Source organism: Theropithecus gelada, chromosome 7a, assembly GCF_003255815.1.
Source record: "Theropithecus gelada isolate Dixy chromosome 7a, Tgel_1.0, whole genome shotgun sequence".
NCBI classification, from domain to species: Eukaryota; Metazoa; Chordata; class Mammalia; order Primates; family Cercopithecidae; genus Theropithecus; species Theropithecus gelada.
The window spans coordinates 34,217,541-34,241,733 of record NC_037674.1 but is presented as its reverse complement, the minus strand read 5'-3'; the positions used below and the strand labels follow the sequence as shown (position 1 = coordinate 34,241,733).

Below are 24,193 nucleotides of genomic sequence, written 5' to 3'. Positions count from 1 at the left end.
AGTTCTGAAAACTGAAAGTTTTTTCTTAAGTTTGGTGGCAAAGTTATTTGTAGTCTTAATGTATCCCATTTGATGTGAATCTGCATACATTTCCTTGCACAAAATGTTTCTGTGAATGTGAAATACTGTTCCAGAAGCCACTGGGAGGTTTAACTTAATAAATAGTATATGCAACATTTTACTCTTCTAAAATCTGAAAATTGTGAATTCTGGAACATATCTCAGAGGGTTTCATTGAGAATTTTTGGACCTATACAAATTTATGCTGCATAAATGTTTATAGTCTTGTGTTTCTCTTGTATATACATTTTTACTTTGCCATTTTACTTTAGACCCTAAAATCATGCAAATAATATTTTAGGTTTTTTTTTTTTTTTGTAATTTCAAAATAGCCATGTTACTACTGTGATAGTTTAGGATGTGATAGGTTAATTTTGCTTATTTTGTTATTCAGATTATGTTTACTGCCCAATTTATTTTGTAGTTTTTTCCTCAAAGCATAAAAGTTTGGCTTCAGGCTGAGCGTGGTGGCTCACACGCCTCTAATCCCAGCACCTTGGGAGGCCGAGGCTGGTGGATCACTTGAGACCAGGAGTTCGAGACCAGCCTGGCCAATGTGATGAAACCCTGTCTGTATTAAAAATACAAAAATTAGCTGGGTGTGGTGGGATGAGGCTGTAATCCCAGCTACTCAGGAGGCTGAGTCAGGAGAATTGCTTGAACTCGGAAGGCAGAGGTTGCAGTGAGCCAAGATCACGCCACTGCACTGCACTCCAGCCTGGGCAAGAAGAGCGAGACAGTGTATCCAAAAAAAAAAAAGGTTTGGCTTCAATCTGTCTTATACTTTCAGTTAGTTCCTTCATCCTGGTCATGCCACTTTCACAGTTTTGTGGCAGTTGCTAGATTCCCTGTAGGACAAAAGAGGTGAAACTGTTTAGTTGATTTGCTGCAGGAGCTTTGATAGCAAAGGTTTAAATGGGACAGATATAAATGGTTACTTGACTGTACAAAAATGTGCTGAAGATAGTGCTGCTTGTTGGAATTTAAGGACGATTTGGTCTTTAAAATTCTTTCTCATGTTTGATATTACAAAAGTTAGGGACCTGCAGATGTAGTGACAGGATGTACTGACAGGATGGGGTTATACACGAAGTTAGTTGAACTGCCATGTCATCCCTTTCTCCCAGCTGGGCCAAATAGAAATCTAGACCTTGTTTTCTTATTTTTAACTTTTAGAGATTATCTATTTCTTTATTTTTGAGGAGTCTCGCTCTGTCACCCAGATTGAAATGGAGTGGTGGCGCAATCTTGGTTCACTGCATTCTTGACCTCCTGGGCTTAAGGGATCCTCCCACATCAGCCCACCTAGTAGCTGGGATGGCAGGTGCACACCACCACACCTGGCCAGTTTGTGTGTTTTTTGTAGATATGGGACTCCACCGTGTTGTCCATGCTAGTCTCGAACTTCTGACCTCAGGTAATGATGCCTTTACCTGATGGAGGCCAATGCCTTGGCCTCCCAAAGGGTTTGAGATTACAAGTTCGAGCCACCATGCCCGACCTGTTTTCCATTAGTGTCCAGCATAGGATTTACTCCATTATCAGTCAGAAAATATATAATGCGGCTGGGTGCAGTGGCTCACCCCTGTAATCCCAGCACTTTGGGAGGCTGAGGCGGGTGGCTAACCTGAGGTCAGGAGTTCGAGACCAGCCTGGCCAACTTGGTGAAACCCCGTCTCTACTAAGAATACAAAAATTAGCTGGACGTGGTGGCGGCATGTGCCTGTAATCCCAGCTACTTGGGAGGCTGAAGTGGGAGAATCGCTTGAACCCAGGAGATGGAGGTGGCAGTGAGCTAGGATCACACCACTGCACTCCAGCCTGGATTACAGAGTCAGACTCCATCTCAGAAAAAAAGAAAAAAGAAAAGATATAATGCTTGAATATTGGCTGGTTTTATATTATATATTTTTGTATTTATTTTATATATGTATATAATATATTTATAATATGTATAATATGTTATATGTATATAATATATAATTAATGTAATATATAATATATTGTGTATATATATTACATACACATTATATTATACATATTCTATATTATATACATATATATAGTGTTGTACTAGGTTCTGAGCTGGCTGATAAACGTTATAGCCTTTTCTTTTTTTTTTTTTTTGAGGCAGAGTGTTGCTCTTGTCACCTAGACTGGAGTGCGGTGGCATGATCTCGGCTCACTGCAACCTCCACCTCCCGGGTTCAAGCAATTCTAGCTTTTGGGAGGCCTCAGCCTCCCAAATAGCTGGGATTACAACCATGAGCCACCGCACCTGGCTACTTTTTTGTGTTTTTAGTAGCGATAGGGTTTCACTATGTTGGCCAGGCTAGTCTCAAACTCCAGACCTCAAGTGATCCCCCCCGCCTCGGCCTTCCAAAGTGCTGGGATTACAGGCGTGAGCCACCTCGCCTGGCAACATTATAGCTTTTTAAAATGAGTTATATTTTAAACTCATTTTAAAATACGGAGGGGGAAGTGTTTTTTTACAAAATAAGAAATTACAATATAGTCGACTGGTGTCAGGAGTTCGAGACCAGCCTGGTCAACATGCTGAAACCCTGTCTTTACTAAAAATACAAAAATTAGCTGGGTGTGGTGGCATGCACCTGTAATCCCAGCTCCTTGTGAGGCTGAGGCATGAGAATTGCTTGAACCTGGGAGGCGGAGGTTGCAGTGAGTGGAGATCATGCCATTGCACTTCAGCCTGCATGACAGAGTGAGAGCCTGTCTCAAAAAAAAAAAAAAAAAAAAGGAAAGAAGTTACAATATAGTTTCTAATTTACTATGTGTAAAACAAGCCAAAAGTTACAAATTATGAAAGCAGTGCAAAGCTAATGTAAGATTTCAGTTTTCTTGAATATTATGTATCTATCAGGTTGTTACTGCAGTTTCATCACTGTTTGACAATGTTGTCCTAATGGCTTTTAAGATTACAAGCTGAAACATTAAATGTCCAGTGTGATTGTACTTTAACTGCTGTTGGAAATAGTATGGGACAGCAAAGTTAGATCATTTTTACATACCCCAGCGCTGCCTCTTGTTGCCCATGCGTCATAGTCATCGGGCGAGTCTCACATTTTAAAATTTTATACATGTAGATTTTGGAGCTTCTGTTTACACTAACAGAGATAATATTTTAAACAACTGGCATATTGTAGCTCCTCAAAGATCTAATGGTTTTGAGGAATGGAAATTGGGCTGCGTTTAAATTGAAGCACTGCCACTTACTAGCTTTGTAATCTAATTTTTCAGAGTTAGTTTCTCTTTTGTAAAAGGGGCATAATTGTTTCAGAGTAGTTGTGAGGATAAAATTTTAAAATACAAGTACATAAATGCATATGAAGTATTTATCCTAGTACCTGGACCATAGATGCCACTTCAGTAGTAATGACTGCTGTTTTTGTTGCTGAAGTGTAATTTGATTTTCCTGTTATTACTAAAAGAAGTGAAATTTGATACAGAGTGTGCATAGTATGTAATTTGTCATTATGCTGAGGACTGCCATTTCAAATATAATACTTTTATTTAAAAAATTTTTTATTTTGTATTTTTTTGAGATGGAGTCTTGCTCTGTCACCCAGGCTGGAGTGCACTGGTGCAGTCTCGGCTCACTGCAACCTCTGCCTCCTGGGTGCAAATGATTCTCCTGCCTCAGCCTCCCAAGTAGCTGGGATTACAGATGCCCATCACCCCGCCTGGCTAATTTTTGTGTTTTTAGTAGAGAACGGGTTTCACCATGTTGGCCAGGCTGGTCTCGAACTCCTGACCTCACGTGATCTGCCCACCTCTGCCTCCCAAAGTGTTGGGATTACAGGCGTGAGCCACGATGCCCAGCCAGAACATTCAGAACATTTTTATTTATTTATTTATTTATTTTGACACAGAGTCTTGTTCTGTTGCCCAGGCTGGAGTGCTGTGTTGCAATCTTGGCTCACTGCAGCCTCCACCTCCCGGGTTCAGGTGATTCTCCTGCCTCAGCCTCCCGATTAGCTGGGATTACAGGCATGTGCCACCATGTCCGGCTAATTTTATATTTTTAGTAGAGATGGGGTTTCACTGTGTTGGCCAGGCTGGTCTCAAACTCCTTACCTCAGGTGATCCACCTACCTCAGCCTCCCAAAGTGCTAAGATTACAGGCATGAGCCGCTGTGCCCGGCCTTATTTATTTATTTTACTTTTAAGACAGTGTCACTCTGTCTCTAAGGCATGAGTGCAGTAGGGTGATCTCAGCTTACTGCAACCTCCGCCTCCCTGGTTCAAGTGATTGAACCCAGTGCCTCAGCCTCCCAAGTAACTGGGATTACAGGCATGCACCACCATGCCCAGCTACTTTTTTGTATTTTGTAGTAGAGATGGGGTTTTGCTAGTTGGTCAGGCTGCTCTCGAACTCCAGGCTTCGAGTGATCTGCCCTCCCCACCCTCCCAAAGTGTTGGGTATACGGGCATGAGCCACTGCATCTGGCCTCAAAGATAATTAAATTGAATTAATTCACGACTCCTTATTAGAATAATGTGTTCTATACAGGTCATAATAAAATATAGTGGCAGGAATTCAAGATCGGTCGTGAGAAATCCTGGCTTCAGTTCTGACAGCACCATTTTCAAGTTTTAGGCAAGGTATTTAACCTCTCAGGCTCATTTTCTCTTTTGTAAAATTGTGATAATGGACCCATGTACCATCATAGGGTGCCTGGACAAATCAACTGAAATTTTTTTAAGTGCTTTGCAAATTGTAAGGCAGTTTGTGATTATAAGGAATAAATAGCATTTGTAAATGATCTAAAGGAGTTCCCCCAAAAGTTCTCCTCTATAGGCTGTTTGGTGGTGAGTGGGTATGGGAGAGGATTTGATGTTTTGGTTTATTTTGCTTCTGAGACAGGGTCTCGCTCTTTTGCCCAGGCTGGAGTGCAGTGGTTGGTATAATTACAGCTCACTGCAGCCTTGCCCTCCTGGGTTCAAGCAATCCTGCCACCTCCTGGGTTCAAGCAGTCCTCCCACCTCAGCCTCCTGAATAGCTGGGACTACCGGCATACACCACTACACCCAGCTGTGTCTAAAAAAAAAAATTTTTTTTTTTTTTTGAAGAGATAGGGATCTCACTGTGTTGCCTGGGCTGGTCTCAACTCATGGACTCAAGCGCTTCTCCCACCTCAGCCTCCCAAAGTGCTGGGATTACAGACATAAGCCACTGCTTCCAGCAGGATTTGATATTTTAAAAGAGCTTTTTTTCTCCCAAAAAGTAGCCTCTTTAAGGTTTTTGTATTATGGAACTTTCTCTAAATGTAATAGAAGAATTTAATTAGCTGGGTGTGGTGGCTCACGCCTGTTATCCCAGCACTTTGGGAGGCCAAGGTGGGTGGATCACCTAAGGTCAGGAGATCGAGACTATCTTGGCTAACACGGTGAAACCCCATCTCTACTAAAAATATAAAACATTAGCTGGGCGTGGTAGCATGTGCCTGTAGTCTCAGCTAGTTGGGAGGCTGAGGCAGGAGAATCGCTTGAACTCAGGAGGCAGAGGTTGCAGTGAGCTGAGATCGTGCCACTGCACTCCAGCCTGGGCAACAGAGCAAGACCCTGTCTCAAAAAAAAAAAAAAAAAAAAAATTAGTAGTTTTCTTTTTCAGGAAAAGAACATCTTTAATTTTTTGTCTTTCTTAAATAGATTAATACTTTCAGATGAACAGACTTTTCTTAGTGATTGCCCTTTTAGTAACTTCTAATTTTAGACTTTAGGGCAACGTAATCAGACAGACTTGTTTTCATGTGAAATTCTCATGTACAAATTAAGTTTAGTGATAAAGAGAATGATGACAGTAATTATAAATTTATATGCAAAGCATTAATCTACAAAGGTAACAGTAAACCAGAAAGTTAAACCAAAAAGTTGTTTTCCCCAAAATGCAAACATCAACATTGTAAATAGGAAGTTAGCACAACACCAAGCGCCACACCTCATTTCTTATTTGGTTCTCACAAGCCTTCAGCTACCAATTGAGTAAAAGAAAAATCCCCACTCCTAATCTTGTTTTTTGCATACTTGGAAGGACTAGCATAGCATTTTCCCTTTTACCACTCATTCGTGGAAATGACTTACAGTTGGGAGTAGATGACAGATAGGAGCTACCGAGGAGACTAGGGAAATGCAGATATACTAACTTTTAAAATATTTATCCCAACAGCTAAACCTCTACCCTGATTACTGAAGCTTAAACTAGGTAGTAGCACTCTCTGTGCCGGTTATAGGCAAAGGGAAAAAAGTTCATTCGTTGGCCCTAGGAAAGAACATCCATTCATGTTTCAAAAGAAATGGGGAAAAAAAAAATTTTAACAGTAAAGTTCCAGAAGATGTGTTTTTTAATGACATTTCTAGTACACCAAGGATTTTTTTTTTTTTTTTTTTTTTTTTTTTTTTTGAGACGGAGTCTCGCTCTGTCGCCCAGGCTGGAGTACAGTGGCCGGATCTCAGCTCACTGCAAGCTCCGCCTCCCGGGTTTACGCCATTCTCCTGCCTCAGCCTCCCGAGTAGCTGGGACTACAGGCGCCCGCCACCTCGCCCGGCTAGTTTTTTGTATTTTTTAGTAGAGACGGGGTTTCACCATGTTAGCCAGGATGGTCTCGATCTCCTGACCTCGTGATCCGCCCGTCTCGGCCTCCCAAAGTGCTGGGATTACAGGCTTGAGCCACCGCGCCCGGCCTTACACCAAGGATTTTTAACTAGGATTTTGTGGACTAGCCTGAAAACATAATAAACTTTTAGCATTGCCTCTGTGGAAAACTTTTTTTTTTTTAAATGTGGAAAGCGTTTTTAAAGTTCCAACTACCAGCTGGGCGCAATGGCTTAATGCCTGTAAATCCTAGCACTTTGGGAGGCCGAGGCGGGCAGATCACTTGAGGTCAGGAGTTCGAAACCAGCCTGGCCAACGTGGTGAAACTCCATCTGTCTCTACTAAAATTACAAAAATTAGCCAGGCATGGTGCCTTGTGCCTGTAATTCCAGCTACTTGGGAGGCTGAGGTAGGAGAATCTCTTGAACCCGGGAGGGGGAGGTTACAGTGAGCCGAGATTGTGCCATTGCACTCCAGCCTAGGCAACAGAGTGAGACTCTGTCTCAGGAATAAATAATTATTCTTAAAAAAAAAAAATTCTAACTACCAGTTTGCAAAGTTTTGAAGATGGGCAAAGAAGGTCTGTAGTTTGTCTGAAAGCTATTAACAGTTTTCACTTTGCCTTAATTTCTGCATGCCTTAAATCAGTTATTATGTTAAGTGGCCAGCACTCTTTATATTTAGGCTTTTTGATAAATAAATAATTAGCATAAAAGTAGTCACTGTATTTAAGGAATTTCTTCTCTATGAAGAGGCAAGGTATACTAGAGACAGAGTACAAGGCAATATGTCATCAATCACCTGATGGATTGTAAGATGAAGATTAAAGTGTGAGAATTTTTATTTCAGAGAATGCTTGTTGAAGAGAAGAACATAGGAAAGGCTTTGTGGGAGGTACAGATCTTGTACTTAGCTATCAGGTGTCTGTGTATATATAGTCGGTAGAATGCCATTGAAAGGTATCACAACTTCTCAGATAATTGAGGATAGAAAATTCAACTGGTGTAAAGAAAAATGCATCATACATGTCAAATCAGTTAAGCTGATGGGTTCATGTGTAGGATTATGTGCACAGTGTATTTCAAACAGCATGACATAGGAAAGCTTTTTTTGTTTGGGACGGCTCTGACCAGGTGGTTTATAAGCAGTTGGCATTAGCTTTGTTAGATAGTTTGGGAGTGGAGAGTGCTATTGCAGGGTAGACTCTGAATATTTTTTGTTCTTAAAGTAATAAAATATCAGTTGTTAGCCCATTTTCCTTCTTTCACAGGTAAAAAACATGAAGCAGACGAGTTGAGTGGAGATGCTTCTGTGGAAGATGATGCTTTTATCAAGGTAAAGTGTTCATTACTCAGGTTAAGATGTTTATTTTAAGCCTAGTATTTTGCATCATGAATTTTGTGCACTGCATTGAAGAATGGTCACTGAAGTATGTAGGTTAAAGATAAAGACCTATATACTGACAATGTATAATATTGTCAATCTCATTAACTCTCATAATTGAGAAATAGAGTAAATAACTTTAATTAAATGAGATACAAAAGCTAAAAATAATAATCTCTCCAGGCCTTTAGGTAGAAAGCTGGCCAGGGAAATAGCTACAAGATAATAGATATGTATGTTAGTTCCTGGACAAGATATCACAGGGAAGGATATTGATAATTTATTTTTTATCTGCCATTGCATTTAGCTTTTATATATAATTTACAGAACTTAGAGTAATGTAGACCTCAAAATACACCGAGAAAATTGCTGAGGTGTTACTACTTGATAAAGATCAAATTAAGGGCCAGGCGCCGTGGCTCACGCCTATAATCCCAGCACTTTGGGAGGTCTAGGCGGGTGGATCACTTGAGGTCAGGAGTTCAAGACCAGCCTGGCCAACATAGTAAAACCCCATCTCTACTAAAAATACAAAAATTAGCCAGGTGTGTTGGCGTGTGCCTGTAATCCCAACTACTTGAGAGGCTGAGGCAGGAGAATTGCTTGAACCCAGGAGGTGGAGGGTGCAGTGAGCCAAGATGGTGCCAATGCACTCCAGCCTGGGCAACAGAGCAAGACTCCATCTCAAAAAAAAAAAGAAAGAGAGAGAGATCAAATTAAGAAATTTGTTTTGCCATTTAAAGATGAATAAGCGAGGCCTTTTGGGGCCAAAAATGAGTGTGTTTCAAAACTGGCTGGCCAGAAAAATTATGGATGTAATTTTAATTGGGGTTGTGGCAGTTCTAAATACTACAGCTATAGAACAAGCTGTTTATAATTGTAGTTAGGGTTTAAATTTTTTTTTAATTATTATTTTAATGAAAAGTGATCTGCTTATTTGTTCTTAAGTATTGTGGTATTTGCAGGAATTATTTCATGAGTATAGTTTCTCTTGAATTATGTACATTTGTGCCCCCATATATTCTGTTTCCTGGGTAAAACTAGTCCATATTGTCATCATGTCTCTTGATGTTTGTGTGTTTTACCATAGAGTCAGCTCATGTTCATTTACACACCCATCTCTCCTGCCTCCTAGCTCTCTTCACTCTCCACACTGCACATACACACACACACACACACACACACATACATACACACACACACAGCCCTACCCCCAGAAGGTATTTTGTTGAGGAGTTAACCCTGAAAGCAGATAATTTTAGGAACTATTTGCCCAGGGATCCATGAAAATTGATGATTGCATGTCTGTAATCAGCTTGTGTTTGAGCCTTTAAGTTTTGGTATTCTGTTACCCTTATTATATATCTTCCATCAGGTTTGTTCCTTTCTTCCTATTTTTCTCCAGTTGTCTTCACCAGTAAGTGTATGATTAAGCAAACATTATCCATAAGCTGTAAAAACATTGTGACTCAGTAAAAAATCTTCTACTTTTCAAATTTGTTTCAGCTCTTCAGTTCATAAAAATGTTACAGTCATTTGAAATGTCCTAAGGAGATATATACGTCTATTCAGAAGAATAATAGTACTGTTTCTTATATGTGCTACAAAGGATGCCTTTGTGTTATTGTTAAATAAACCTGGTCATAACGTCTAGAATAACAAGGGAACTTTTTGTTTGTTCGTTTTTGTTTTTTTGAGATGGAGTCTCGCCCTGTTGCCCAGGCTGGAGTGCAGTGGTGCAATCTCGGCTCACTGCAACCTCCACCTCCCTGGTTCAAGAGAGTCTCCTGCCTCAGCCTCCTGAGTAGCTGGGATTACAGGCGTACGCCACCAGGCCCGGCTAATTTTTGTATTTTTAGTAGAGACGGGATTTCACCATGTTGGCCAGGCTGGCCTCGAACTCCTGACCTCATGATCCGCCCGCCCGTCTTGGCCTCCTAAAGTGCTGGGATTACAGGCATGAGCCACCACGCCCAGCCCTAGGAGCTTTTTTAAAAATTCTGTTTAAAGATATCTTCAGTTTATTTTTGGAAGTATTAACGTGATATATTTGATAGAAATTAAGTGAATGTATTTTTCTCATCTCCCACAGTTGATAATTTTGGAATTTATACAGTAATGGTTGGTAAATATCACCTATTGCCTAAATACCAGAATTGTATAGAAATTGCTTCTGTGAATAGGTGAGGAGATTGGTCAAAGTTGGCACCTCAGAATAGGTGAAGTTTCCTTGGTAACTTTCCTTGATCTTTCTTGCGCCTGTACTTCTCCCATAATACAGCCATGTACTCCATTTTCAACCCCTCACGTTCCCTAACTCATACTGTAGTACGTTTGGTCAAACAAGAGATCCCCTGCTCTGCAAGCACTCCACATTCCAAAACAATCATATTCTTTTCTATGCCCACCTCTCGATAGAAATTTCAGTTTCCTCACCGCAATTTAGCTGTGAATGATTAGTAGTCATGCCTCTGCCTCTTTTACCTTTTAACCCAGAAGCCTTTTCTTAAATCCGCTGGATTTACCATAAGAACAGGAAAAAAGGAAGGAACCTTTATTGCTTTTACCCCTTTCTCTGCACTTAATCAGAAGAAATTGAGCAGATTGCTGATTTCGTTTTCACTGAAGTACCATATATCCATAAACTTTGAAGGACAAACAGACCCAATCCCAACCTGTGTTACCCTTCCTAATTGACATTTGGCACAGTGGTAGATTTCAAAACAAATACATTTCAATTAGTTATTTGCATATTTTTCAAGAACAAGCATTGATGCAGCAGTTGGGTGTTCTTTATTATTAGAAGTAAACTTTGTTTTAATGTATAAGACTTCCAAAGTCTTTGAAGTTAAATCAACGTATGGCACATGGAGAAATCAAGCCATATTTTTTGGACAGCTCCTAGAAGGTGGCTTGGTAAATATTAAATAGCTGGAATTTAGAGCATCTCTAGTAGCAATTCAATTAGTGTGCATTTTAGTGTGAGAAATTTGAGAACTCAGATTCGTGTTTGATGATCGTGGTATTAGACCTATCTTTAAAGACACAGTTAATATATAAGGTAAAATGATTGAACTTTGGGAATATTAAAATATGATCAAATTTGACACATTTAAAGGTGTAAATTACCAAAAACATTTGGTGGATAGCCCACGCTACTTTGCCTCTAGTTGTACCAAATTTTCTTACCATTAAAAGGACTGTGAATTGGAGAATCAAGAGGCACATGAGCAAGATGGAAATGATGAACTAAAGGACTCTGAAGAATTTGGTGAAAATGAAGAAGAAAATGTGCATTCCAAGGAGTTACTCTCTGCAGAAGAAAACAAGAGAGCTCATGAATTAATAGAGGCAGAAGGAATAGAAGATATAGAAAAAGAGGACATCGAAAGTCAGGTCTTTAGCCAGTTTTTTTTAAAACATGACACAGATAAATTAAGTTTTAAATAATAAAAAGTACTTTTTTCTAGTTCAATTTGGAAGTCTCAGAATTTTTAAAAGATGTGCTACTAAAGCTACTTATAAGTCATCTAAAATCCTACCACCTTAGGCAACCTTTTAAATTTTTGCTTATTTCTTATATATTTTTACATAGTTGTTACAGAGTTAAGTTGATATTCTGTATTTTCATATAACATATAATTTCATAATTTTCCCATAATTTATTAGACTGCTTTCTACAATTCTAATATACTCCTTTAATTTTGGACATTTTAAGTTTTAAGGCTTTTTCCCTACTCCACGATGAATGAATGTACCAATTTCGTTCTGGCATTGCCAGCATTACTTGGTGGTAGGGTTTTTTCCCCTTTCTGCTACCTTAGCAAGTATAAAAGGTTACTTTAATTTACATTTCTTTGGTTATATCAAGGGTGGGGAATTACTTATGAAAGTTTAATTTTAAAGTAGATAATATTTCCAAATATTTTCTTTGAAATAGACCATTTGTCCTGCTTTGAAGTATGTTAGTACATTTTAAGAAAGTCAGTGGGTTAAGGAGTCAGTGCTGTTAGTATTCATGCTTAAAACACTTCAGTTCTACCTACCTAATAAATGAGGGGCTCAAGAGAAATGTTTCTAATTCTCTAGCGACATGGCTAACTTTTTTTTGGCATAAAATATAGTCTGAATATTAAGCATTGATTTAGTACCCATGGTATCATAGACATTATACAGAAAACAAGGCAAATGATAATCAGGTATAAGCATAAAAGCATTCTCATGTTACCCAGATATTTTGTAAAGCAAAGCTATTGTATACCCTTTTACATAGGAAATTGAAGCTCAAGAAGGTGAAGATGATACCTTTCTAACAGCCCAAGTAAGTTTACATTTAGTCCTATGAATTTGATATTGTGGGTGGAAGGGCTTGGAAAAGGAATCTTATTTTGACTTCATAATTCTTTAATTCATGTAACTGTCTTAAATTTAATACTGTCTTAAATTTATTTACGTGACATACACAAGTACTTAAAACTATTGGCAAGGCCGAGGTGGGTGGATCACGAGGTCAGGAGATCGAGACCATCCTGGCTAACACAGTGAAACCCTGTCTCTACTAAAAATACAAAGAATTAGCTGGGCGTGATGGTGGGCACCTGTAGTCCCAGCTACTCAGGTGGCTGAAGCAGGAGAATGGCGTGAACCCGGGAGGCGGAGCTTGCAGTGAGCTGAGATCGCACCACTGCACTCCAGCCTGGGCAACAGAGTGAGACTCTGTCTCAAAAAAAAAACAAAAACAAACAAACAAAAAGATCGGCAGCTGAAATTTCTGTTGCCAGAAAGATAACTGGAGTTATTATGAGTTTCCTATCATTTTCAGAATTTTAGAAAAAAGTCCATCCTTTCCGTAAAACCTAACTCTGGTTACTAGTCTTTTGAGAAGTCTACATTCTTCTTGATTTTTTTCTTGTCACTTGATGTAAAATAAGTCTTTTAAAAGTATTAATATCCTTTTCAAAGCTTTATTTAAAATTTTGTTAATTTAACACCCCTGTAACAGGCATAGTCTAAAAATGATTAAAAATTTCTAGAAATTTACTTGGGGGGTGTGTGTATTGCAAATGACTGCACTTCAGTGTGTAATAACGTGTTGCTGCTAATGTGATACACATAGTGGACTTTTTAAAGTGACTTACAGATGTTATAAGCAGACATCTGCAGATCAATTTCTGCATAAAAAATTATCCTTTGTCTTTTTCTCATATCTGTAACTAAAGAACCCTTTGTTTTTGTGTCCTCTTAATTTCATTTTAATTTTTAATCTTATAAAAACCAGAGAGGGTTTGGTGGTTTTGATCCGAGTTGGTTTTCATCTGATAAATAAATGCACGCATCCCCAGCGAAGGGAGTCAGTGCCCATTGGCATGTATTAGCTCTAGAATTACCACAGTTATCCAAGTAGGAGAGGATCGTGTCCTATTTAAATGGTGTACTTTCAAATAGAGATATGGGTTCCTTTGTTTACTAGATTCAGAAAAAATAGTCATCAGGTCAGTTATTTCCTCTGGGTAGTATTTCCTAGAAGAGTACTTGGGCCTTGTATTCATGGACTACTTATTGATGGCCCCTGCATGCTTTCTTTCCTGCAGTGCTCTTGCCTTTGAAATGCTAGTGAGCCACAGATGCTTCTGAGGCTATATATTGCCTCTCTGTGTGTTGCAGTGGAGGAGAAGTTGCATTTTGGAGAAAAATTGCATTTCTGGGAGAAATGTTGCTGATCATTTGGAATATTCAGAAAGGAAATATTAGAATGGTGAAAGTCTGTAAGGCTGTCCCTAAGTACATTGATTTCCTGGTGATAAAGAATCTATGAGGGGCTGGGCGCTGTGGCTCATGCCTGTAATCCCAGCACTTTGGGAGGCCGAGGCAGGTGGATCACAAGGTCAGGAGTTTGAGACCAGCCTGACCAATATGGTGAAACCTGGTCTCTACTAAAAATACAAAAAATTAGCCAGGCCTGGTGTTGGACACCTGTGGTTCCAGTTACTTGGGAGGCTGAGGCAGGAGAATGGCTTGAACCTGGGAGGCAGAGGTTGCAGTGAGCCAAGATCGTGCCACTGCACTCCAGCCTGGGCAACAGACCGAGACTTGTCTTGAAAAAAAAAAAGAATCTATGAGGAAAATTAACTCTTAAATCGAGAGAGTACCTTTTCTAGATTACTGATTTGCAAAAAGGGGAAGTTAAGGTCTTTATATTATTTGGCAGCTGGATATTAGCTTCTGTCAAGGATCACTCCTATAGTTGTCCACTGTGTGAGTTGTATGAAGGCATCATATCTAAGGATACCCACTTAAATAATAAACTTCATTACAAACATTTTTTAAATGGATGGAAATATATCTGAAGGAAGAACAGTTATGTATTTCTTATCGGGGAGCAAGATTCGCCATATTGTATCAAAAGATGAGGTTACATTTTTAGAGAAGTTTTCTTTAAAATGACCTTTTTCCTCTTTCTAAATAATGTCTCGTGGAACATCTAGAAACATAAATGTATCTAGGTTCCATATGATCTAATGCATCTAAACATGCTTACTGAGTCTATTACTATGTGCATTCAGGGATACTTCATAGTGTAACCATCACCCAGCTTCAGCTGTTTTCAGTTAATGGCCAGTCTTATTTTCCTCTATGCTTCTGTTTACTTTCTCCCTTCTGCATTATTTTGAAACAAATCCAAACATATTTCCCTTGAAAAATTTCAGTATGTATCTCTAAAAGAGAATTCTTATTTTTTATATTAGCACTCCTAAAATAAAAATTTTAATATTATGAAATATACAGTTAGGATTCAAATGTTCAATTTTTCTATAGGTTTTTTTTTTTTCATTATGTCTTGTTTAAATCCAGATACCAGTAAGATCTGTATGTTGTGATTGATTGAAATGTTTTAGGAGGTTTTCCCTTCCATCTGTTTTCCTCTTACTATTTTATTTGTTGAAAAAAGCAACTTGCTTATCCCACAGAGCAAGGGTTAGCAAAAACAGGCATCTCATGTAGTTTGCCAGTCGCCACTGTAGAGCTTCCAAGGCCTGGATTTTGCTGATTACATTCCTGTGGTGGTCAACATGTTCCTTTGTTTATTGTATTTTTTGTAAATTGTTAAGTTGGTTGTAGCATCTAGAGGCTTGCTCTCAGATTCAGCGTTAACACCCCACCCCAGCACACAAACAGCCGCCTCGTAGGTATAGTACTGTGTTCTTCTATTTGGATGCACATAATATCTGGTTGTCTTTTTGTGATGGTACCAATCATTGATGATTCATACCCAAGTAGGGGTTGCAAAGGGATGCTATTCTAATTCTATCATTTCTTCTGTATATGTTGGAATGTTTCTAGAAAGAGAAACTTCCCCTTATTTACTATTTGGTTACCCTGTGGTATCATTTACACAGGAAAGCCAGGATATATGTTTGATTCTTTCATTTTTATTTACCAATTTTCAGAATATTGAGCTGGTTCGCTGGCATCTCTGACAGTGGCCAGTTCTTAATTTTTTCTTTTTTCCTCTTTAGATTCATTTCAAACTCATGGATTTGTATATATGTGATGTATTTTGGTCCATCACAGTTATTATCCTTAATGCTTACATTGTTCCATGTAGTGAGAGCCTCATCAAGTTGGCTCTTGAGTCCTTTCAGCATGATCCTAATAGACTTTGATTGATTCCTTGCTTGATGATATGTAAAGATGTGCCATTTCCTGCTCTAGAACTATAATTAGGCATTTCTTCTTTATAGTGGTAGATGGTATTTCAAGACAACAATCTAGGTGGTGGAGGTGTTCACTGCTACTGAGTTGTTCATTGTTTCTAGGTCTTTTCAATGTACAATGCTAGAGAAAATGTTGGAGTTGTTTTCTTTGTTTTTGCTTATTTTTACTTTTAAGATAAAATAGACCTTCAGTTCATATGGTACTTCCAAGATAACCATTTACTTTATCTTACGGTACACATACAACAACTTTAGAATGATTATACCAACACTACCACCAATGCAGTTACTGAAAGTAATTTAAGATTTTTTTAGACATATTTTTCGCAAGGATGTTTCCCTCTGGGGATGAACAAATCACCGTATTTTAAGTTCTTTCCATTCTGTATGGTTGTATCACCCACTGATACATATCTAGGTTGATTTGTTTCATTTATTTTCAGTATTTAGGTATTGCTTTTGAAAGTTTAGTCTGGGTGGGCTGTGGTGGCTCATGCCTGTAATCACAGCACTTTGGAAGGTTGAGATAGAAGGATTGCTTAAGGCCAGGAGTTCAAGACCAGCCTGGGCTACATAGTAAGACTTTGTCTCTACAAAAAAAAAAACCAAAATTAAAATAGCTGGGTGTGGTGGTCCATGCCTGTAGTCCCAGCTACTCAGGAGGCTGAGGCTGGAAGATCACTTGACTGCAGGAGGTCAAGGCTGCAGTGAGCCAAGATCATGCCACTATACTCCAACCCGGTCAATAGAGCAAGACCTTATCTCAAAAAAACATTAGAAAATTTAATCTGGCTGGATGCAGTGGCTCATGCCTGTAATCTCAGTTCTTTGGGAGACTTAGGCGGGCTGATCACTTGGCTCAAGAGTTTGAGACCAGCTTGGGAAACAAGGCAAACCCCCATCACTACAAAAAATACAAAAGTTAGCTGGGTGTGGTGGCGCACACCTGTGGTCCTAGCTACTCAGGAGGTAGATTGAGGTGGAAGGATTGCTTGAGCCCAGGAGGTTGAGGCTGCAGTGACCTATGATTGTGCCACTGCACTCCATCATGAGCGACAGAGAAAACTCTGTCTCAAAAAAAAAGAAAAGAAAAAGAAAAAGAAATTATATATATATATATATATATGTATATACACACACATATGTGCAGCATATTTATATAGGGATTTGTCTATTTCAAGAGCCAGTCCTCAGGCTTTGACTTGAAGCTGAAATCTTTAGGCATTAGCCTCTAGGAAGTTATACTAGGTGGACTTTGGTTCAGATTCTACTTCTATTAGTTAATTACAATATTGTGATTGTGGCAGGTTCTCTATTAGTCAATTTATATGTCTATAAAATGAATATTATAATTCTTACTCAGTTGATACAGGGATTAATCATAGATTCTGATGTAGTATATGTGCAATTAGTGGTCATTTGTAGTGTCGTTTTACTAGCTTGAACATACTGCTTACTTGAGAAATTTCTGGAGCTTTTTCTCTAAAATCTTGTTTGCTAATGCTTTAAATTTTTTTTTTTTTTTTTTTTTTTTTTTTTTTTTTTTTTTTTTTTTGAGACCGGGTCTTGCTCTGTCGCCCAGGCTGGAGTGTGGTGATGCAATCTCCCCTCACTGCAGCAGCCTTGACCTCCCAGGCTCAAGTGATCACCCCACCTCAGTCTCCCCAGTAGCTGGGACTACAGGTGTGCACCACCACACCCGTCTGACTTTTGTATTTTTTGTGGAGATGGGGGTTTGCCTTGTTGCCCAGTCTGGTCTCGAACTCCTGAGCCCAAGCAATCCACCCATCTTGGACTCCCAAAGTGTTTGGATTACAGGTGTGAGTCATCATGCCTGGCTTTAATATGCTTATATTCTTAAAATTTTCCTGTAGTTTCAAGAACCTCTTCAGTGTTTAATATTATGTGTATTCCTTTTTCTATTTGCCCTTGCCCCTAATGTTTCACTAACCTGAAAAATCTTACCTTTTTTTGTCATATGAAAATCTATATACCTCTTACAGCCAGATTCACCTATCTCCACAAAGCTTTCTTTCATCTCTCTCTTATATGTAGTGCTTTACTGTTCACAGAGAGCTTTTTATATTCATTACCTTACTCAATCCTTGATATATCTTACATGGTTTACATGTCAACTCCACTTTATAGGTAAATTCATCCAGATAGATGATATACCACAGAGTAAAACTGTTTCAGTGATAAGACAGGGTAAATACCTAGGTGTCATGATGCCTATTCTGATATTCTTTTCACTAAACTCCACACTAGCAAATGTTTTCTGAGTTCTATTGTTTAACATAGTGCCAAAGTTAAGCACTTCAGATACATGAAAATCAAGCAGTTAGTTCAGTCTTTCCAGCTAAAAACAGCAGTCTTACACTGCATTTATTTAGTACATTTATTCAACAGGTATTTTTTGAGTACTTATGTGCCAAGCATTTTGTACTTCCCTTGATATTTAGCATATTCCCAGAGAGGTAAGTAGTAGTTTAAAGTTATTGTGAAGGTTTGTTCAGTCCGAACACAGTGTTTACATGTCAAGCTAGAGGAAAGGAGGTCTTACTTAGCCTATACATGTACATATATCATAAGATAACCTATGGGAAGTAGTAGAATTGAATGTGTAGTAAATACTTGGTTCACTGAAAAATAAGTCCTAGGCTTGTCTTTGTCTCTTAGCAGTCGTTGCTGCTCCTAGGATGAAATGAAAATAAAGGAACTTTATGTCTTTTAGCATTGACTAAGGATTGCAGATCCCCCTGTGAGATAAACAACATGAGTTTGTAGACATTTGCTTCCTCTTCATATGTTAAATATTTTTTTAAGACAAACTTGAGTGGTTAATTTTAAAATATGCTTTACACTTAATAAATAAATGTTTTACATTTACTTATTTGCTTTTTTCCTCATTTGGAAAAAAAAATCTGTCTTCAATGGGGGGAAATTGTTTTCAAATAGTTGCATATCATGTCTGTGCATATATACCATTTAGACAGGGAAAATTTCCCATTATATTTCTTGGTTTGTTTCCTTATTGCAAGTATTTTGGACTTACTTCGGACTTATGGTTAGTGCTATGCTTGCTGCACATACTGCGCAGTAAAATCAACAGGCATTTACGTGTGGTTCATCTTTTCTACTTTACCCAAGTTGTTTTTGTGCTCCACCCACATTGTAATCAGTTTTGTTTTCTAAAAGTTGGGTCAGGCCATTTCCCTACTGGCATTTAAGTATGTATCATAAAATTTCTGTTTAAATTATGAAACCCTTCAGAAGACATGCTGAATTATTAAGATAAAAACCTAAAACTTCTCCAGCAAGTAAGACAAACCTTGCTAGTTACTTTAGCAACTAGAAATAACGTTATAATTGACAGGAACTACAATAGAACAAATTATTATTTTTTTTACATCAGAGTATTTTAAAAATTTTACTTTTTAAAATAGCCAATAATTTGGACATGTTTTTTTTTGAAGCTTCCTTTCAGTTTTGCATCTCTAAAATAATAACTTCGAAATGGTGTGCTCTTTGCATCTGAGGTAGATAAGGAGAATCAAACTGCATTCTTTTATAAAAAAAATTTTTTTTTTTAAATATATATTTTTCTAAAATAGAGACAGGGTTTTACTAGGTTTCCCAGACTGGTCTCAAACTCGTGACCTCAAGTGAACCTCCTGCCTCAGCCTCCTAAAGTGCTGAGATTACAGGCGTGAGCCACCATGCCCAGCCACGTGTTGCATTCTTTAAGTTCATTTAGTCTGCTTTAAATACACGCTAGGGTGTCTCAGTTTATTGCTTCAAGAAAAATTACTAAACTAAAAGACAGTTTGAAAGAAAAAGATTTATCCATAATTCAAGCATAACTCATTCTTCCCTTGCTGTCTGTACCATTCCACCCAAGTTAAAATGTTTTTCTTTCCTTTCCAAATACTGCAAATTGAACACATAATGCTTAAAAGTATATTCTAGTAAAACAATTTATTAAGACATTCTTACAGGCTGGGTGCAGTGGCTCCTGCCTGTAATCTCAGCACTTTGGGAGGCTAAGGCGATAGGATCCCTTGAGGCCAGGAGTTCAAGACCAGCCTGGCCAACATGGTGAAATCCTGTCTCTACTAAAAATACAAAAATTGGCTGGGCGCGGTGGCTTATGCCTGTAATCCCAGCACTTTGGGAGGCCGAGGCAGGTGGATCATGAGGTCAGGAGATCAAGACCATCTTGGCCAACAAGGTGAAACCCCACCTCTACTAAAAATACAAAAATTAGCTGGGTATAATGGTACGCACCTGTAATCCCAGCTACTCGGGAGGCTGAGGCAGGAGAATCGCTTGAACCAGGAAGTCAGAGGTGCAGTGAACCGAGATTGTACCACTGCACTCCCATCCTGGGTGACAGAGTGACACTCAGTCTCAACAAAATAAAACAAACAAAAAAATTAGCCGGGTGTGGTGGCGCATACTGGGAAGGCTGAGGCATGAGAATCCCTGGAACCCGGGAGGTAGAGGTTTGCAGAGAGCTGAGATCGTGCCACTGCACTCCAGCCTGGGTTGACGGAGTGAGACTCTGTCTCAGAAAAAATGAAGAGGAATTCTTAGAGCACAGTATAATGAACTTAGATAGTGATAGAAGTTACATTGCTGTGAGTTGATGATTTACTTGTTCTGGACTATTTTACTTCTCAGCTTATGGTCGAGCTTTTTAGTATTTTTAAGTTTCTTTCATGTTACCCTAGTTGTAAAATAATTGGTCATTCCCTAATTGGCACACTTTAACTTAGTCCAAATATCATTTATTAATAAAATGATTCATAGAAATTATTATTGTTGGCCAGGCGTGGTGGCTCATGTCTGTAATCCCAGCACATTGAGGGGCCAAGGCAGGTAGAGCACCTGGGCTCAGGGATTCGAGAGCAGCCTGGGCAAGATGGTAAAACCCTGTCTCTACCAAAAAATACCAAAAAAATTAGCCAGGTGTGGTGGCACACACCTGTGGTTCCAGCTACTCGAGAGGCCGAGGCGGGAGGATCAACTTGAGCCTGGGAGGCAGAGGTTGCAGGAGCCAAGATCACACCACTGCACTTCAGCCTGGGTGACAGAGTGAGACAGTCTCACACACACACAAGTTTAAAAAAGAAAAAAATATTTTGAAAAAAGAAATTATTATCCAAATGTACGTTTGAGCACACTGTAAAATATTTGACATTTTAAGAAGTGCATGCTTTTATATGAATCTAAAATTGTATTATAAATAAGCCGTTTAAAGTTCTACTTATGTTTCAACTTTTTTAGTCTTTTTTCACTAAGAGGTTGTTACTCTGTAAAGGCAGCAATGCTTAGTGTTCTCTCTGTACCAACAGCATTAACTTCACCTGGAACCTTGTTAGAGATGCACATTCTAAAGCCTCATTCCAGACCTTCTGAATCAAAATCTGTGTTTTATTTTAACAAGCCCTCCAGGGGATTCTGATGCATGCTGAAATTTGAGAACCACTGCTCTAAGGCTTTGTATGTGGTAATTTCACAACAAGCTTCACATCGCCTGACTTTAAACAGTGTACTTCTGATTAGTTTTTCTTTTAAAAGTTATTAAAAGCTGGACATGCTGGCTCACACCTATAATGCCAGCACTTTGGGAGGCCGAGGCGGGCAGATCACCTGAGGCCAGGATTTCGAGATTAGCCTGGTCAACATGGTGAAACCCCATCTCTACTAAAAATACAAAAATTAGGCTGGGTACGGTGGCTCACGCCTGTAATCCGAGCACTTTGGGAGGCTGAGGCGGGTGGATCACAAGGTCAGGAGATCGAGACTGTCCTGGCTAATATGGTAAAACCCCGTCTCTACTAAAAATAAAAAAAATTCACTGGGCGTAGTGGCACGTGCCTGTAGTCCCAGCTACTTGGGAGGCTGAGGCAGGAGAATCACTTGAACCCAGGAGGCGGAGGTTGCAGTGAGCCAAGATTGCACCACTGTACTCCAGCCTGGTTGATAGAGGGAGACTCCGTCTCAAAAAAATAATAATAATAATAAAAATTAGCTGGGCATGGTGGTGGGTGCCTGTAATCCTAGCTCCTTGGGAGGCTGAGGCAGGAGAATCGCTTGAACCCAGGAGGCGGAGGTTGCAGTGAGCCAAGATCGTGCCACTGCACTCCAGCGTGGGGGACAAAGCAAAACTCAGTCTCAAAAAAAAAAAAAAGTTAATAAAACATTTGGTAGGGCACAGTGGCTTGCACCTGTAAATCCTAGAACTTTGGGAAGCTGAGGCAGGAGGAATGAACGCTTGAGTCCAGGAGTTCCAGACCAGCCTGGGCAACATAGCAAGACCTCTTCTCCACTTAGAATTAAAAAAAAAAAAATTCGCTGGGCATGGTGGCACACGTCTGTAGTCCCAGCTACTCAGGAGGCTGTGTGGCAGGAGGATCACTTGAGCCTAGGGTTTGAGGCTGCAGTGAGCTATGATCATGCTGCCACACTCTAGCCTGGACGACAGAGTAAGAAGCTGTTAAAAAAAAAAAAAAATCAAAACATTTGTTAAGCCAAGCGTAGTCGTTTGCACCTGTAATCCCAGCTACTCGGGAGGATAAGGTGGGAGAATCAGCTTGAGGCCAGGAGTTCGAGACCACCTGAGCATCAATAGCAAGACTTGTCTCTAAAAAGTAAAATGATTATTTAATTTTTTCAGTTATTGAGATTAGAATGCATATTACTTTATTCTTTATAGTCTTATGTTTGGGAAAATGTTGGTTCTCTGTTGCTCTGATTACTTCAGTGATGTTTGCATTATTTGCTTGGTAGAGCAAATTAAGCTTCTCCCCTTTATGACACTTCTGTTTTTAAGCTAGCACATTCTCAATTTTAATTTTAGTGAAGCTGTCAAATATTTTAAAATTAAAATCATGTTTTAAAAATGTGTGGGTTACTTGTTTTAATTCCCTATAGCACAAATACCATTTTAAAATTGGCTTGGCCATCATTATATGTATGACAAATATGAACTCTTTTTTTGAGACAGGGATTTACTGTCACCCAGGCTGGAGTGCAGTGGTTGATATGAACTCACTTTTAACACATTAAAAGAATGAATAATTTGAAACTGACTTAGTAACTGTTCTTCTAATGTCTGATATACTTAAAGGGGAGTGTTGTTTGTTTGATTTGTTCATTACTGTGTATCCAAGCACTTGAAAGTTACGTCTACAGGTTATACTTTCTGGTACTATTTTAAATAGTATATCTTAGCTAGGAGTACCTGTGAACTGAGTAACATAAAACACATCATCAGGTCAGTCTTCTTATTGACAGCTCTTTGATATGAGGAAGAATTGGATTATATAAACTAGTTTTGAATACCAAAATTAATCCAGTTTGTTATTGATCTACTCATTGATAGATATACCTGTTTTCTAAGATGTCCCAGACTTGTGCCACATCTCTCTCTACATGGACTCTGGTTTTGATTGGAATAGCCTATTTATTTGTTAGTGTTAGGTATCCCTACATAATAATATGAAGCTATCCACCAAATTTCACTTGGCTGATTTTGTACTATTACTAAAATCTAGTTTTATGTGAATTCATTTTACATTTGATTATTCTTTGAATTTCAGGATGGTGAGGAAGAAGAAAATGAGAAAGGTATGTTTGATGCTGAATGGAGTTTAAAAATTGCTAAAATTTAGAAAAACAGTAAATTATGTGAAAATAAAGCACTCCTTATTTGAAATCTTATTTTTGAAATTAGTTTATTTTCAAATTTATCTATTTAGTGAATTAAGTTAGCATCTTGATTTTATTTTCCAATTGGTTTTAATTTTCTTTTGAACACTAAAGATATATTCCAACTTAATAGTACATATCAGTTACTGTAGTGAGCAATGCTATTTTTTATTTAATCCAATTTTTGTTTTTAAAATAACTTCTGGTATACGGTAAGTTGATTAAATTCTTAAGACTGACACTGCAGTAACTCATGTGTGCTTATTGGAGTCCGAGTGCATAACTCACAGTGAATTTTACAACTAGTCCTAAACATGATGAATGACCAGGAGACTGACTTTGTGTTTGCTGCTTAGAGAAACTTCCATACGGTCATCTGACAATTTTAGTTTAGACGAGCTGTCTCATTCAATACAATTACAGGGGCAACAGTAGTAATACATGTGGTCAGTAGGAGGTTATGGAAGAGTCCTTGGACAGAAGTCAAAGGATCCTACTTTGGACTAGAAAGGACATGGAGCAGGGTTAAGCAAGGCAAATAAAAAGCCTAGAAGCAATGACGAAGTAAAGCTACTGACTGAAAATGTCACATGCCCGAAGCCTTTCTGTTTTGGGGGAATGCAAGACATCTTTGAAAATGGTAATTGCAGACTGACTGGACAGGATGAAGACTGGAAATAACCAATTTCCTGAACGTTACGGAGCA

At 38.7% G+C, this 24,193-nt stretch overlaps 1 protein-coding gene across 2 annotated transcripts in view; it reads left to right on the top strand.

The window, feature by feature from the left end:
- The window catches only part of SLTM (SAFB like transcription modulator), a 56,514-nt gene that overhangs the window by 9,909 nt on the left and 22,412 nt on the right, over nucleotides 1–24,193 (top strand). For both annotated transcript variants that reach the window (XM_025390226.1, XM_025390225.1), the window contains exons 3-6: nucleotides 7,944–8,008; nucleotides 11,255–11,452; nucleotides 12,330–12,377; nucleotides 23,379–23,406. In XM_025390226.1, the coding sequence (XP_025246011.1) occupies nucleotides 7,944–8,008; nucleotides 11,255–11,452; nucleotides 12,330–12,377; nucleotides 23,379–23,406 (339 nt within the window). The remainder of the gene's footprint in view (nucleotides 1–7,943; nucleotides 8,009–11,254; nucleotides 11,453–12,329; nucleotides 12,378–23,378; nucleotides 23,407–24,193) is intronic.